This window comes from Corvus hawaiiensis, chromosome 1, assembly GCF_020740725.1.
Source record: "Corvus hawaiiensis isolate bCorHaw1 chromosome 1, bCorHaw1.pri.cur, whole genome shotgun sequence".
Taxonomy (NCBI): domain Eukaryota; kingdom Metazoa; phylum Chordata; class Aves; order Passeriformes; family Corvidae; genus Corvus; species Corvus hawaiiensis.
The window spans coordinates 13,326,795-13,339,730 of NC_063213.1; the positions used below are offsets into that span (position 1 = coordinate 13,326,795).

Sequence of the window (12,936 nt, forward strand, 5' to 3'; positions counted from 1 at the left end):
TCTCATAAACTTAATAAAAACAAGTCCCTCAAAGTTCTCCAAAATGAAGAGAAAACAAAACAAACAGGAAAAAAAAGAGATTTTAAAGATCCCAATTCCTAATAGCTGTGGTTCTACCTCCCAAACACACAGGAGATTGCTGTCCTCTAATAAGCAAACCAACCGTCTGAAAATCAAAATTTCTTTTAGGATTATATGCAGGTTCTCAATCATAACTTCTTTTTCCAACCTGTATTTCACATTGGTTATTATAACAGTGTTCTCTGAAGAGGAGAAAGTGGGGAGAGACCCACGCCAAATTAGCAGAGACTACAGTTTACTGAATGAATACTGCATATATAGCACAGAGACAACTTTTTTCCAAGCTAGAAAAACAGATGAGATCCAAAACTCCTAACAGAAGCCTAGGAATCAAGAGATCTAATTAATTTCAAATGTTGAAAGACCTTCTTCAAGGTCTTTAGATCACTTGTATCACTTTACTGCACAACACAGCTCACAAAGTACTTCAGAGGTGTCATTACTGCTTGTAAAGCTCACTGACCATAGCCTGAAAGTTTCTTTTAGCCCAAGCAGGGAAGCATGGTCTGCTATGTTCAGGATCAGCTACAATTTCCAAATTTTGGTTCTTCTAATCTAATGCAATGTCCTTCCAGAGGAAGGTCAGGAAAGAGGATAAAGAAACCACCATATATTTAACTGTAAAATTGAGCTATTGATAAATAGCACAAAAGCGTAACTGCTCCCAGTCATTTCACATACACAGCCTCATCTACTGACAACTCCTAAATGACCCCCTCCATAGAGAGCTTGCATAGAAGTGAAAAAATGTAGGATAGCAATTCAAAACATCTTTGCTGACCAAGCACGGTTTCTTTCCCATGCAGTACTACTTTCAATATCTGAAATGCATGTATTTTTTCCAGGAACAAAGATGGTAATAAGTTTCTTTTTCAGTTGGAAGCATCCATTAGGATGTCATAAAACAAATAACAACATGGCAACAAAAAGGTACTGCTTCCCAGAATGCTAATGTGCAGGGATAAAATGCAAAACAGAAACAATTTTAAGCATGCCAGTAATTCTAACTGCTAATTCTAAATCTAGAAAAGAATCCCTGTACCATCAAGTCTTGCATCTTCATTCAGTAACACTGCACCTTTATCATATCACTTTGGGTAGCCTGACTTTACAAAGCCCTGGAGTACTCTGTACTGTACTCTGTATCTTCTGTAAGTTTTGTCTCCCTAAAATCCATCTTTTAGATGCAGGAATAACTCATCAATTCCCACTGTTAATGAAATACCAACACAGCAAAGAAAAGAATCTTCTAAAATTTCAACACCCTCTCATATTGGTTTCAATACTGTTGAAAGTAAATACTTTCACTTCCCATCTGATACCTTCTAGATCTCAGCCACATCTGTGTAAGAATCATTTTGTAGACAAAAAAAATAAGCAAGCAAAAAGTCTGAGATACAACTTTTTTAACTAAGGCTGGGTGGGGTTTTATTTAAAAGAAAATTACGAATCAGTAGTTGAAGGCTGACTCTTCTGATTACAGAGAGAAGAACATCACAGTGCAGACTCTCCCTCTAAGAACCACAGTGGAAAAGAGCATGGGAAATGCTACACAAGGTGGATGAAAATTCACTCTTAATTTTGGGATTAGCTCTATTCCATAACTTTGTCTGAGCATTCAACTATTGCAGTTTTCTGCAACATTTTCACACCAACAAAAACAGTAATAAAGTGCCACTCACAGCACCAAAAACATTGATGTTATTGATACTTTGTTCAAACCACCATAAGCTACAGGAGGACAGCAGAAGTTTTGCAGTGCAAACTGCACCTACTGATGGCAAAACAAAGGTAGTCCAGCAACATGGTTACAGCATTCGCCTGCCTTAAAAGAAATGGTATTAATTTCCAGTATCATTCCAAAGAAATAAAGATAGAAGTAAATCAATAGGAGTTGGACTTCCATGATCCTTGTGGGTCCCTTCCAACTCAGGATATTCTATGATTCTAACACCAGTTAACGGAAAATGTGAATTCTTGATGATCTGAGAATCTTGTCTTAGCTGAATGACTGTTGGTCTAAACACTCCTTTCCAATTTGCAGGCCCAAAATGTAAGTGTGATGAGAAAGGAAAACAAAACAAAGGGGGAAAACCATTTTGTGCAAATTCTCCAACCAGCTTTCATCAGTAATTTTCCATTAATGCCAACCACAGCTCTTTAGCCAGCTTCTATACTAGTTAAGGATTAGAAGCAGGAGCTTTGGCCTGAAGACTAAGTTCTTTCTCCACCCAGTTCAGGCTACTGAGAGCTCCAAGTTTAAAACCAGTCCTCCCAGAAGCAACACAAGAGCTGATGATGCTCCTACTGCACCGGCTGAGGGGATGGGTTACGGTGGCATATAGCGCCTACAAAATCAGCAACAAAAGTTAAAGTTGAACACAGTAAAACTATCTCTGAACTTTGGTCAACTTCAACAAAAAGGTTTCAGCTCAGGAAATGAACATCCCAACAGTCCATTTCAGCAATTCTGGAATATTTGCTTTCAAAGTTGATTTGTAAGGAGACAGAACTCCTTACAAACTGTCCATTCTTCTTACAGAAGATACGGAGAAACTAGTAACTACTCCAGTGAAGGCACCACCTCTGCATACTGCTTGCAATAGTCCATCGAAATAATAAATTGCTAGACTTAAAAGATTTATTAATGCTGGCTAGATCTTCACATACATTTCAGAGATGTATGGCACACATATTAAATATTCTGCAGGATGAAGTGAAAAAGATCACTCCATATGTCAGAATGCACATAGAAAATTACATGTTTTAAAATTTCTATTTATCCAAATTCAAAGAAATTGAAAAGAAGCAAAAGTAATGCCAATTCATTTCAACATAGAAAGCTCAGAGAAAGGCCATAGATATGTTTTCAGTTTGCAAAGTGTAATTCATATTCTTGCAAAGATGTTGAACAAGGAAGATATTTAGACCACGCCTGACATGCAGCTGGCTGGCAGGACAAAGACAAGGACGGCCATCAGGCAGTGCTAGGCACTGCTCACTTATTGCCCTTCCAGCCTCAGGACACATAGCAGAGAGCAGCTAGAAAAAGGCATTCACGGTGTCAGCTGCTGTATGGTGTCCCACCAGGACTGGTTTTTGTATCATCTGACCTGAGCAAGGCCTGAAGATGCAGTAAACATACCCTGGAGGACTGAAAAACCTTCAGTAGGCACATAAAATTAGGTAAACCAGCTATGACCACACAGTGAAGGGGTTTTCATTGCTTTTAAATACATTATTCTTATTACAAAACCCAAGGCAAAAAATATCCAAATATAAATCCAAAAATATCCAAAACAACTTAAAATACAGTAGTCCTTCCATTATTTGAGACCTATAAGTTTAAGTCCTGTCATTCTGTTTCAAATACCAATTTACCCAGCCAAGACTGTTGATCTTGTATAACTCACTTTCAAAGAAAATATTAATCAGATGGCAGTGCACAAATAGAATTTCTTAGAGGTAAGTTCAGATATGACTAGTCCTAGTATGTGTGCATCTGAAGGTTTCTGCAGCTAAATATGAAAATACTGACTTCATACAGGGTGTACATTTATTGGTTTGATGTGAACAATGTAAAAATGAGGTTTTGGGAAGGCTTTGTACGACATGATGGTGCCTCTTAGGAGAAGCAGGGCACAGACAGAACAATCAGATAAGGCTGGTAACAGAAGAAAAAAGAAAGCTGTGCAGGAGGCATCATTAGCAAGGTGCAATATGGGCCTAGGTTCACTGATGAAGGCCATAGCAGGCTGCATTTGTAAATTTTTGATGCAGTGGATCCTTGATACATGACCTCTGACAAATGCTTAAGTAGGTAATACCAAATACCAAAACAGTAGTACTGAAAGGCACATAGATCACCTCTGTGCTGGACTTCTGGCTAAGGGAACAAGAACATTTTTTGAACGAGAATTTTCTGTAAACCAAATAGGCTTTGTTTTTAAAGAAAGGCTATCCTTGTACAATCCACGTTTTAGCAGGAATGTCTGTGTGCAGCACACTGCATGTTTAATTTGCTTCTGAAGTGCTTATGTCTTGACTTTTGTCAAGTAGGTCAGTTACTTCACAACGTGCAACCCATCATGCCCTAGCTCTTGAAAACACCAGTATTCCCTTTAAGCAAAATTCCATTAGGTATATGGGGCAGACATTTTAAAACTTCCTTCTATTTTGCTAAAATCCCATAATTCTTATAAAACCCAGCAGACAAGAGATACACAAATACTAACTAATCTCATGTCAGATTCTCCCTTATGGCAGTTCCAAGAAGATGGAGGGAGAAAAAATATGTAAATGAACAAATAAATGGCTTTTTAAAAAGCAGTCCATTCTTAGGAGCCTGTGCATTATGCAGCAAAAACATGATTGACCCATCATGAAAAGGGCTGAAAAGGTTTATCAGTGATGCACAGTTGCACAGAACATTATCTGAGCTAGCAATGCATGACCTAGTGACATTAGCAGTTTACAAAGAAAAAAAAAAACCTGATTTTTGTGGGGTGAAGGGGAAAAAAGGGGAGGAGCTGATCATTAAGAACTGTCTTTTCTTGAAATAGCCTAGGAACTCTCCATCTAGTCTCTGTTTCAGGAACAGCCTTTTGGCCAATTTCATTGTATGGTATCAGCTTTGCTTCACACCATCATATTTGTGGTAAGATGTTCCCTTTCACCCCCTCACTACAGCTCCGTACTTGAAAAGCTGACTATAGAAATCATGCTTCAAACAGAGAAATCACATCTGAGCACATGAGCTTATGCTGCCTTTTCTCAAGTTAAGCCACCACTGGGTCTGACTGTGACTTGCTGATGTAAAGAGTAAGTGGAGTCTAGGCTATGGGTAGCCCAGCCAGTGAGGACTTACACAATGCATACACCAAGGTGCTTACACAGCTTGCACAGGCAAAAGTTTGCATCCAAATGAGATACGGAATCTGACACATAAAGCTTTTAACTATTGTTACTTATGGCTGCCATTAACTGCTGTAAAAGAAGTCTTGACAACAAATAGGTAGATGTAGGAATCTACAAGTTTTGAATCCACTGCCATAATTTTCTTAAAGTAAACTTCTAAATGTGAAGCACTGAGAAATGTGGAAGCTCAGCCTAAGTAATAAATCATCAAAAACAGAAGGTAACATCTGTATGTTACAGTTACCCTCTTCCTCAAAAGAGAAAAACATAAAAAAATCTGTTAGGTGTTCTTCATTATCATGGGTCTGTACAAACTAACAATAAAACAAATAAAAAAGCATTCAGAAACAAACAAAAGCAAAGCATTCTGGTGACCGCACAATATTCAGAGAGGCAATTTTGCACATGTGGATTTTTCTAGAAGTCCACTACCTTCTTAGAAATATGAGGGGAAGAAAAAAGAGGAAAAAAGGTAAATTCAACTTTACTATTCTCCAGAACAAGTCACTTGATAAATACCTCCTAATCAAAACTCTTTCAAAATTCCCCTTCTCTTTCAGATGCCAATTTATAAACAGTTGTAAAATATTACAGAAATTGAGATTTTTCTGGCAAGGTACCAGTGATGTAGAGCTATTTTGTTATAAAAAACCAATTCCTACTGAAAAATAATTCCTCCACCTGTTCCTTAAAACACTACTAGTGGATTGTGTATGGAACTTGAATTAGAGAAGACAATTCAAAAGCATGATTTTGAAGGCAGATTTGATGAACATTTCCTTAGGGAGTACATAAGACAGGCAGATGTCAAACAGTTCCATTAGTACTAAAATTTCCAGTTAAATCACTCTCTGAGGTTTGACATCCCTCTCTCTTTTTCTTTCTCCCTCTCATACTGCCAGAAAGAGGGCCTGTAACAGTGAAAACCATGCATCTCTTAAAAGCTTAAAATAGCCCACAGCGGATTTAATGGTTCTAAAAGTTCTTGATTTATTAAAGCAGATTTACCCACTTCAAAAAGTAAAATATTTCCTGAACTTCCATCAATATGAGCATGAAAACAACTTCCACACAAAACACAGTAACTCAGACACTACATGACATGGTCTTTACAGTTCCTAAAGGTACCACTGACAAACTAAACGACTGTTAGAGACATGAATTTGCACTTTGAGACCTGTCACTGACACATATACCCAAGCAGGATGGAAGGGCTCTCACTTGAAGAACAGTGAGAAATAAATTTGAAGTGTCAGAAATGTCTCCTTTCAGTGCATTAGTCTTAGTCATCATTTATTTAATTTTTTAAAAAAGTACATTTGGCAACACTACCAATTTAAGAAACCTTATGACTTGCAGGAACACTAAGGAATAAACATCCAGCATTCTCTTCACAACTCAGATAACCAGACTATTGTTCTTTCATTGCAAAATGGTAAAAATATCATCAGAGTTTTCTACTGTGAAGGGGTTTTCCCACCCCAGTGTCTCACCCACCAACATCTGTATACCATACAACCTCAAACGATCTAACAACAAAAACATAATAGCTAGTCTAATATGAAATAACATTTCAGAAACAGAATCATCCTATTACATTTAATAGTCATCATCTTTAACCAAGAGACCTTCAGTGAGCGTGACTCCAGGGTAACAGACCTGCAACAAAGCACACTTCAAAAAGTTGTTTTACCCCAGTCTGTCCCATTGTTTTGCATGTACAGACATTTACTACCCATCGGTCTCCCCAATGAAAACTTACTTCTCAGACTCTATCCATAAAAAGGGTCAAGAGTAGAGTAAAGCATAAAAAGGAAACCCAAAACTCTTCTTTTTCAAATTTGAAGACAGCTTGCCCATTTGAAACTGTGGCATTGCACCGACAATGGCCCCAGACAAAAACCAACAAAACGTAAAAATAAATAATGTATGAGGTATTTTCTGTGTTCTAAAAACAGGTTACAACTCTAGCCTTGAAACATGCCACAGTTTAAAGGAGAAGAGAGACAGAACACACATGTACCTTGACCCAACAAATGAAACAACCAACCAATAAAGATTTTCTGGGTTTTTTTGCAAATAACTACTAAGATGCAGGAACTTACCTGCATTACATGCACGTGTAATGTGCAAACACACATGCACTTACTATTTCCATCAAAGCCTTTCTTCCCATCCATAAAAAAAAAAAAAAGGCACACCAAGAACAAGGCACAAAACCCACACATCTCTGACCAAAAACTTCACTGCAGCCTGTGTTGTTGTAGATGGAGAAATCCGTGCCATCAGAGAGAGCTGCATCCTGCTACACTGTACACCACTGATGCTGTAAGAATTAATCATTCACAGATCAACAATTGGTTCTTTCACCTCTCTGGCTTTCTCAGATCAGATCATTATGTATTTTTTCCACCTACTGATCCTGTTAGACTCAATTTTTCAACTGCATGTAGCAAAGACATCTGAAAAACATTCCTATTTCTAGAATGCACCTCACTGAAAGAAACTAGCGAGGGTACATATGCTTCCACGGGCTTCACAACTTTACCAGTGTCAAAAAGTGACTGAACATTGAATTCTGTACTAAAATCACAATCTAATAAACTGTGAAAAAATGTGGAAGGCAAACTGAAGGGCACCAAAGTCCTTCTTTCTGGCTTTCTACCAAAGGCAGTTCATGTGAACAAATCCATGAGATAGCTGACCTTTTAGCAAGTAAAGTTTTAGGACTAAATACTTCAGCTAATCAAAAACTAAATTACACATATACATTAACTCAACTCACATCTTTAAAATAAAGCTGTATTCTGGCGAGCCAGAACGGCACCACATTCAGTCACGACTAAACCAACAGGAACATGGCTTTTTTAATACCTCTGCAGAGAAAGAGAGAGCGAGGCAGTATTCATGATGAGTACTGTACTTCATCATGACAGTAACGGAAGAAAAAGTCACTGGAAGAGAAGGTTGTCATGGGAAGCATTTCTCCCACTTTTATCGCTGGCAGGGTTTGTCCTTTAAACGCTCACCCCTGCAGAGGCCTGGCAGGTGACATCCCGGCAGGTGACGTGAGCTCGGCACAGCCAGCCCTGCCAAGGGCGAGGGACACTCCCCTGGGCCACAGCCGAGCCCCAGGTGTATGAGCCCGCCGGGACTGACCGTAATATCACCTCACGACGTTCTGAAGGGCGAAGGGTCTCGGCAGCGCAGACCCGGGGCTAAAAAACTGCACCCTGCCAGAGGATGCGGCGCGGCGCGGGGGGAGGATGCTCCCAGCCCCCGCTAGAAGGGTCCCGCACAGCACTCCCCGGGGACATGAGCAGCTCTGGAGGCGGAATGTACCGCGGTATCCCCGTGAGCCCCGCGGGGGCGGGCACGGGGACCGGCACCGTCCGTGGCAGCCCGGAGGGACGCGGTGCCGGGACAGCGGGACCGGCCGGACCGGCCCCACCCGCGGGGGAGCCGCCGGGGCAGAGCCGTGCCCGCCGCAGGGAGTGGAGGGGAGGGGAAGGGATGCAGCGGCTCCCCGGGGCGCCCGCCCGCGCTCACCGTCGATGTTCTCCCGGTCGCTGATGTGCTGCAGGTTGCAGCCCGTGTCCTCCCGGCTCAGCTCGGCCTCGGGGCGGTAGGACTCCAGCCGAGAGTGGGCATTCCGGCGCAGCTTGGGGCTGGAGGAGACGCAGCAGGACGTGGTGTTCCCCATCTTCTCTGCCCGGCCCCGGCCCGGCCCGGCTCGGGAGGAGGCGAGGGGCGGCCGGTCAGCGGGGGTGGCGGGAAGCCATGGGCGGCAGCGGCGACAAGAGGGAGCGGCGGCGGGGGAGGAGGCGGCGGCTGCGGCGCCCTGCGGCTGCACTCGCCGGCGGTTCCCCCCGGCGGCTCATCCGCGGAGGCGGCCCCACAGAGCGGCCCGCCGGCGTGGGCTGCCGCAGCTAAGCCGCCCTCCTCCGCGGGCGGGCAGCGCGGGGCCCGCCGGGGCACAGCCCCATCCTCCCCCGCCCCCGCGCAGCCGCCGGGCCCGCTCCGCGCACGCACCCACGCGGCAGCACCGCAGCCTCCGCGGCAGCGACACCGCAGCAGCAGCGGCGGCGGCAGCAGCAGCCGCCCCGGGCGGCCCCCGCGAACCGGTTCCGGTTCAAGCGGGCGGTGACGCCTCCCGCCGGGCGGGCTGCGGGAGCGGCCGCCCCGGCAGCCACTGGCGGAGCCCCCCTGAGCCGCGGCCCCTGGGTCTCCGGCCCTCCTTGCTCGAGCGTCTCGCACACGGACACTCTCCCACAATCCAGGAGCTCAGCACGCTGGTGCCGGAGGGAGCGGGGGCGGCAGCCGCTGCCTCCCCGCGGGGCCCGGCCAGGCTGAGGCCGCACTGCTGGCCCGGGGGCTCCTCGGGGACCCTCCGTGCTCGTGTCCGCAGCAGGGACCCCGCGGGAGGCCCGATCCAGGCCGGAGCCCGAGCCCGGCCCGGCCCCGCACCTGCCCCGCCGTGAGGGGCCCGCATGCGGTAGGAAATAGTCACTGGTGTCCCAGAGCTTTGTAGGGACTGCACGAATTCTCTGAAAACTTGTTAAGCTTTCTTGTAGACTGACGGTTCCAAAGATAACAGGCCACAGAGAAATGAGAGGGTGTAAAGTGCCCCTTTGTACGCTTCCACGTGTTCAGGGCTTTCCCAGTCAAAATCCTTTTTGCCATATTCAGTGTAATGCTAAAGATGGGGATAGTTTTCATTAGTCTTCTTTGTTGGTATTTTTTTCTTTAAATCTTTGTAATCGAAGTAAATTTCTTGACTGCTGGAGATCTGAGTCATGGTAGTTGAATGGGTACACTCATAATTTGATAACAGAAAAGCACTTTTATGTATTTATGAAAGATGCTTTGACTTACAGCCCTGTGTCCAGGGAGCCATTATTTATTCTATCAGGCATCTCATGATATCTGATGTTTTCACAAGATCTGCTCAAGTCAGATGACTACATGAAAGACTTAAAAGTTTCTATCCTACTTTTTTTTTTCAGATCACACATTGCAAAGAAAAAGTAATTTTAATTTTCAACTACCTTTTGAATGTTTATTGATGAAAATGTACTCTAGTGGGGTACAAAGAATTAAGAAGAAAGAAAAAGAATGTGAGGTTTTTACAAAATAAAACTGTTTTGGGGATGTCTTCTGTAACTAATTTTGTGATACTCCCCTCCCCAAGCATGGATGGGCAGCAGAGTTGGAGTTACATCATCCCTTTGTGTTTGAGTAACTCAAGATAAATTAAAGATAGGTTTACATCTTTTTTATATTCGTGTATTCAGTAGTTTGCATCCAGACAAAAGGAAATTAAATTTTTGCTGAGCTCTGGTTTAGAAACGCTATCTAGGAGGATGTCATGCTAACTAGTGCCTTCCACCACCATGTCATCGCTTGCTGAGGGCACCTCAGCTCCTCCACTGGAGCTCACCCTGCTCTCCAGCTGAGCCTGAGCCTCTGCCCAGCTCACCCTTCTGCTCAGACCAAGCCTGATCTTAACCTGGCAGCAGGGTACATTAAATCTCAAATGGGCATAAGCAACGATCAGAAAATCTAAACACAATTTTTTAAGAATCAGATCATCTCAGTATATATACAACAGAACAGTAAGATGTTACTGAAACACCTGGCTTACCACACCATTCAAGAGAGCCTCAAGCTAGTGAGATCTCTGTGGAAGAATTATCTGACCTGCCCTGTTAAATTCCACCTCCCTGTAGGATATGTACTTAATTTACATACTCATTTTTGGCCTCTAGCCTCCTGGCATGACTACTCCTAGGGCACCAGTGCCATTGGCTTTTAAGTACTTTTTGGGTAATGCTAACTGGCCAACTGTGTTGCCTTGCTGTATCAATCCCACTAGATTTTTGCATAAACATTTCACAACCTCTAAATATTTAGAAACTTGTTACAGCTGTAAATCTATTGTAGCAAAGACTTAGACAAAACTTGCAGTTTATACTTACTCCACAGTTTTCATAAACTTTGAAAAAAAACAGGCCACATAATGATGGAGATGGGTTAAGTATGAAGTTTGGTTCTCTAAATATATAAGTAGAACTTAAAAAGACATGTTTTCTTTATTAGAACTGAATGATTTAAACTTTGCTTTTTATTTAAAGCTAATATTCTAAAACTAAACTTTTTAATTTTTTAATGTATTTAAAATTAGTGATCACTGGCTGTGACCATGTAATCACTAGATTAATCACTAGATGTGACTATATGATCACTAGATGGATGCCCTTTAAGGTCCCTTCCAACCCAAAGCATTCTATACTCTATCCTTTATTCTGTTATTCTGTATAGCTACCTATTTTCTTACTTGCATACTTTCATTCTAAATTTTTACCTTTATTCCTCCTCTTTTCACTCTAAGAGCTTATATATATATTATAATGACAAAGGTGCTACAGTACATATTTCAAATCAAAGAAAAGGGATGCTGCTCTAGGGTAATGGTATCCTGCTGGTATCTAAGAGCTGAGAAGAGTACCTACGTGAAATATGTACCATGAAAACATTTGGGGTTTGATTATGATTATTTTATTTCAGCTATCTGAAGTGCATGATGCAAAGGTAATTGCATTATTTGATAAATATTTGTACAGTAAAGCAAGAACAGCTCACTGTACCTTACTGATGTGCTTAGACATCAATGTATGTCTTTCTTTGATTAGAGACTATTCTGTTCTTGAGATTTATGATTACGTATTTTAATGAGTTTGCCCTCCTGAGCAACTGCATCAGCTGAGGAACACCATAAAGCTCCCTAAACTAAGGCCAAGGCTTTCACGATTGGTTAGCATGGACATACCTCTGTTTAAAAAGTGCCTATTCCTGCACAAAAATATTTTAAATCTGTAGCTCCACTATACAAAAGACAATGGATTTTAATAGGCTAAAATTAATGATGTGACCCATTAAATTTTGTGCTTGAAATCTTCTTGGAACGTTGTCGAAAAATGTGTTCCAAACCAGCAGATATAGGTCAGTGTTTTCCTTATATAAGCTTTTTATCTATTTTAAGCAGATAAAAATTATAACTATTATTTAATCCAAAACTATTTCCTGCTCACAAGCCAAATTATTTGGGAAGCACAGTTTAAAACAACAAAAACAAAACCAAAAAACAACCATTAAGATAGGTGAGTGGTGATAACCAGATCTTTTGATTCTGCTCGTCTTTCAAATACAGCCTGAGAAATTCATGCCACACAATACCTTCTCCACACCGCCATCTGATGTTTAGTAGGAGTTAGACTTGCAGTTTGGGTGTACAGCCACTCTAAAATGCCATTGTGTCAATTTTCTCACAGAGCTAATCATTGTCTGGAGTTTAAGCAAAAGCTTAAAATTAACATTCCCGTGTACAAAGTGTTTGGTCTGGTCAACTGAATCATACCCTAGACTTCGTTGATTGTAATAGCTACATTTCTTTTGATGATAGTAATAAATTCCAAATCAGTTAAAACCAGTCATGAACACACCTGAGGAATGTTACTATCCCTCTGACAATTCTTATTGTTAATATTTACATTTACTGTTACAAGCCTGAATTCAGTAGCATTAAAAGACTTCCTTCCTGAAGGCAAGTTCAGAATGCATCACACTTGATTCTGACCCAGGCTGTATGGCAAAGCCTTTTACTGTGCTGCTCCTCAAGGGAATGCATTCATGGATCACCTCTTAGATTCCCTCCCCCAAGGATTTGCATAGACTACTCCTGTGGCAGATTCCCCCTTTGCTGAAGGTGTTGATTCCTCCAGGATTAAGGCAGTATTCTCTTTCTTGAAGGTACAAACCCAGTGCTTGCCAGAAAACATCCTTTCAGCCCCGACACAATTTATCTGCCAGCCCCTACCACTGTGCCCTCACCAGAGACAGGTGGAGGTTTCTGTGGTACACAGCACATAGGTGCAGCTA

At 42.2% G+C, this 12,936-nt stretch overlaps 1 protein-coding gene across 4 annotated transcripts in view; it reads right to left on the reverse strand.

The window, feature by feature from the left end:
- The window catches only part of CCNY (cyclin Y), a 124,672-nt gene extending 115,725 nt beyond the window's left edge, over positions 1–8,947 (reverse strand). Inside the window, exon 1 of one of the 4 annotated variants that reach the window (XM_048288958.1) lies at positions 8,548–8,947. In XM_048288958.1, the coding sequence (XP_048144915.1) occupies positions 8,548–8,701 (154 nt within the window). In that variant the 5' untranslated portion in view covers positions 8,702–8,947. Of the gene's footprint in view, positions 1–7,103; positions 7,124–8,547 lie in introns of those variants that run through there. The other 3 variants (XM_048289047.1, XM_048289121.1, XM_048289208.1) reach the window with 3 other exon arrangements.
- Positions 8,948–12,936: the final 3,989 nt, after the last annotated feature.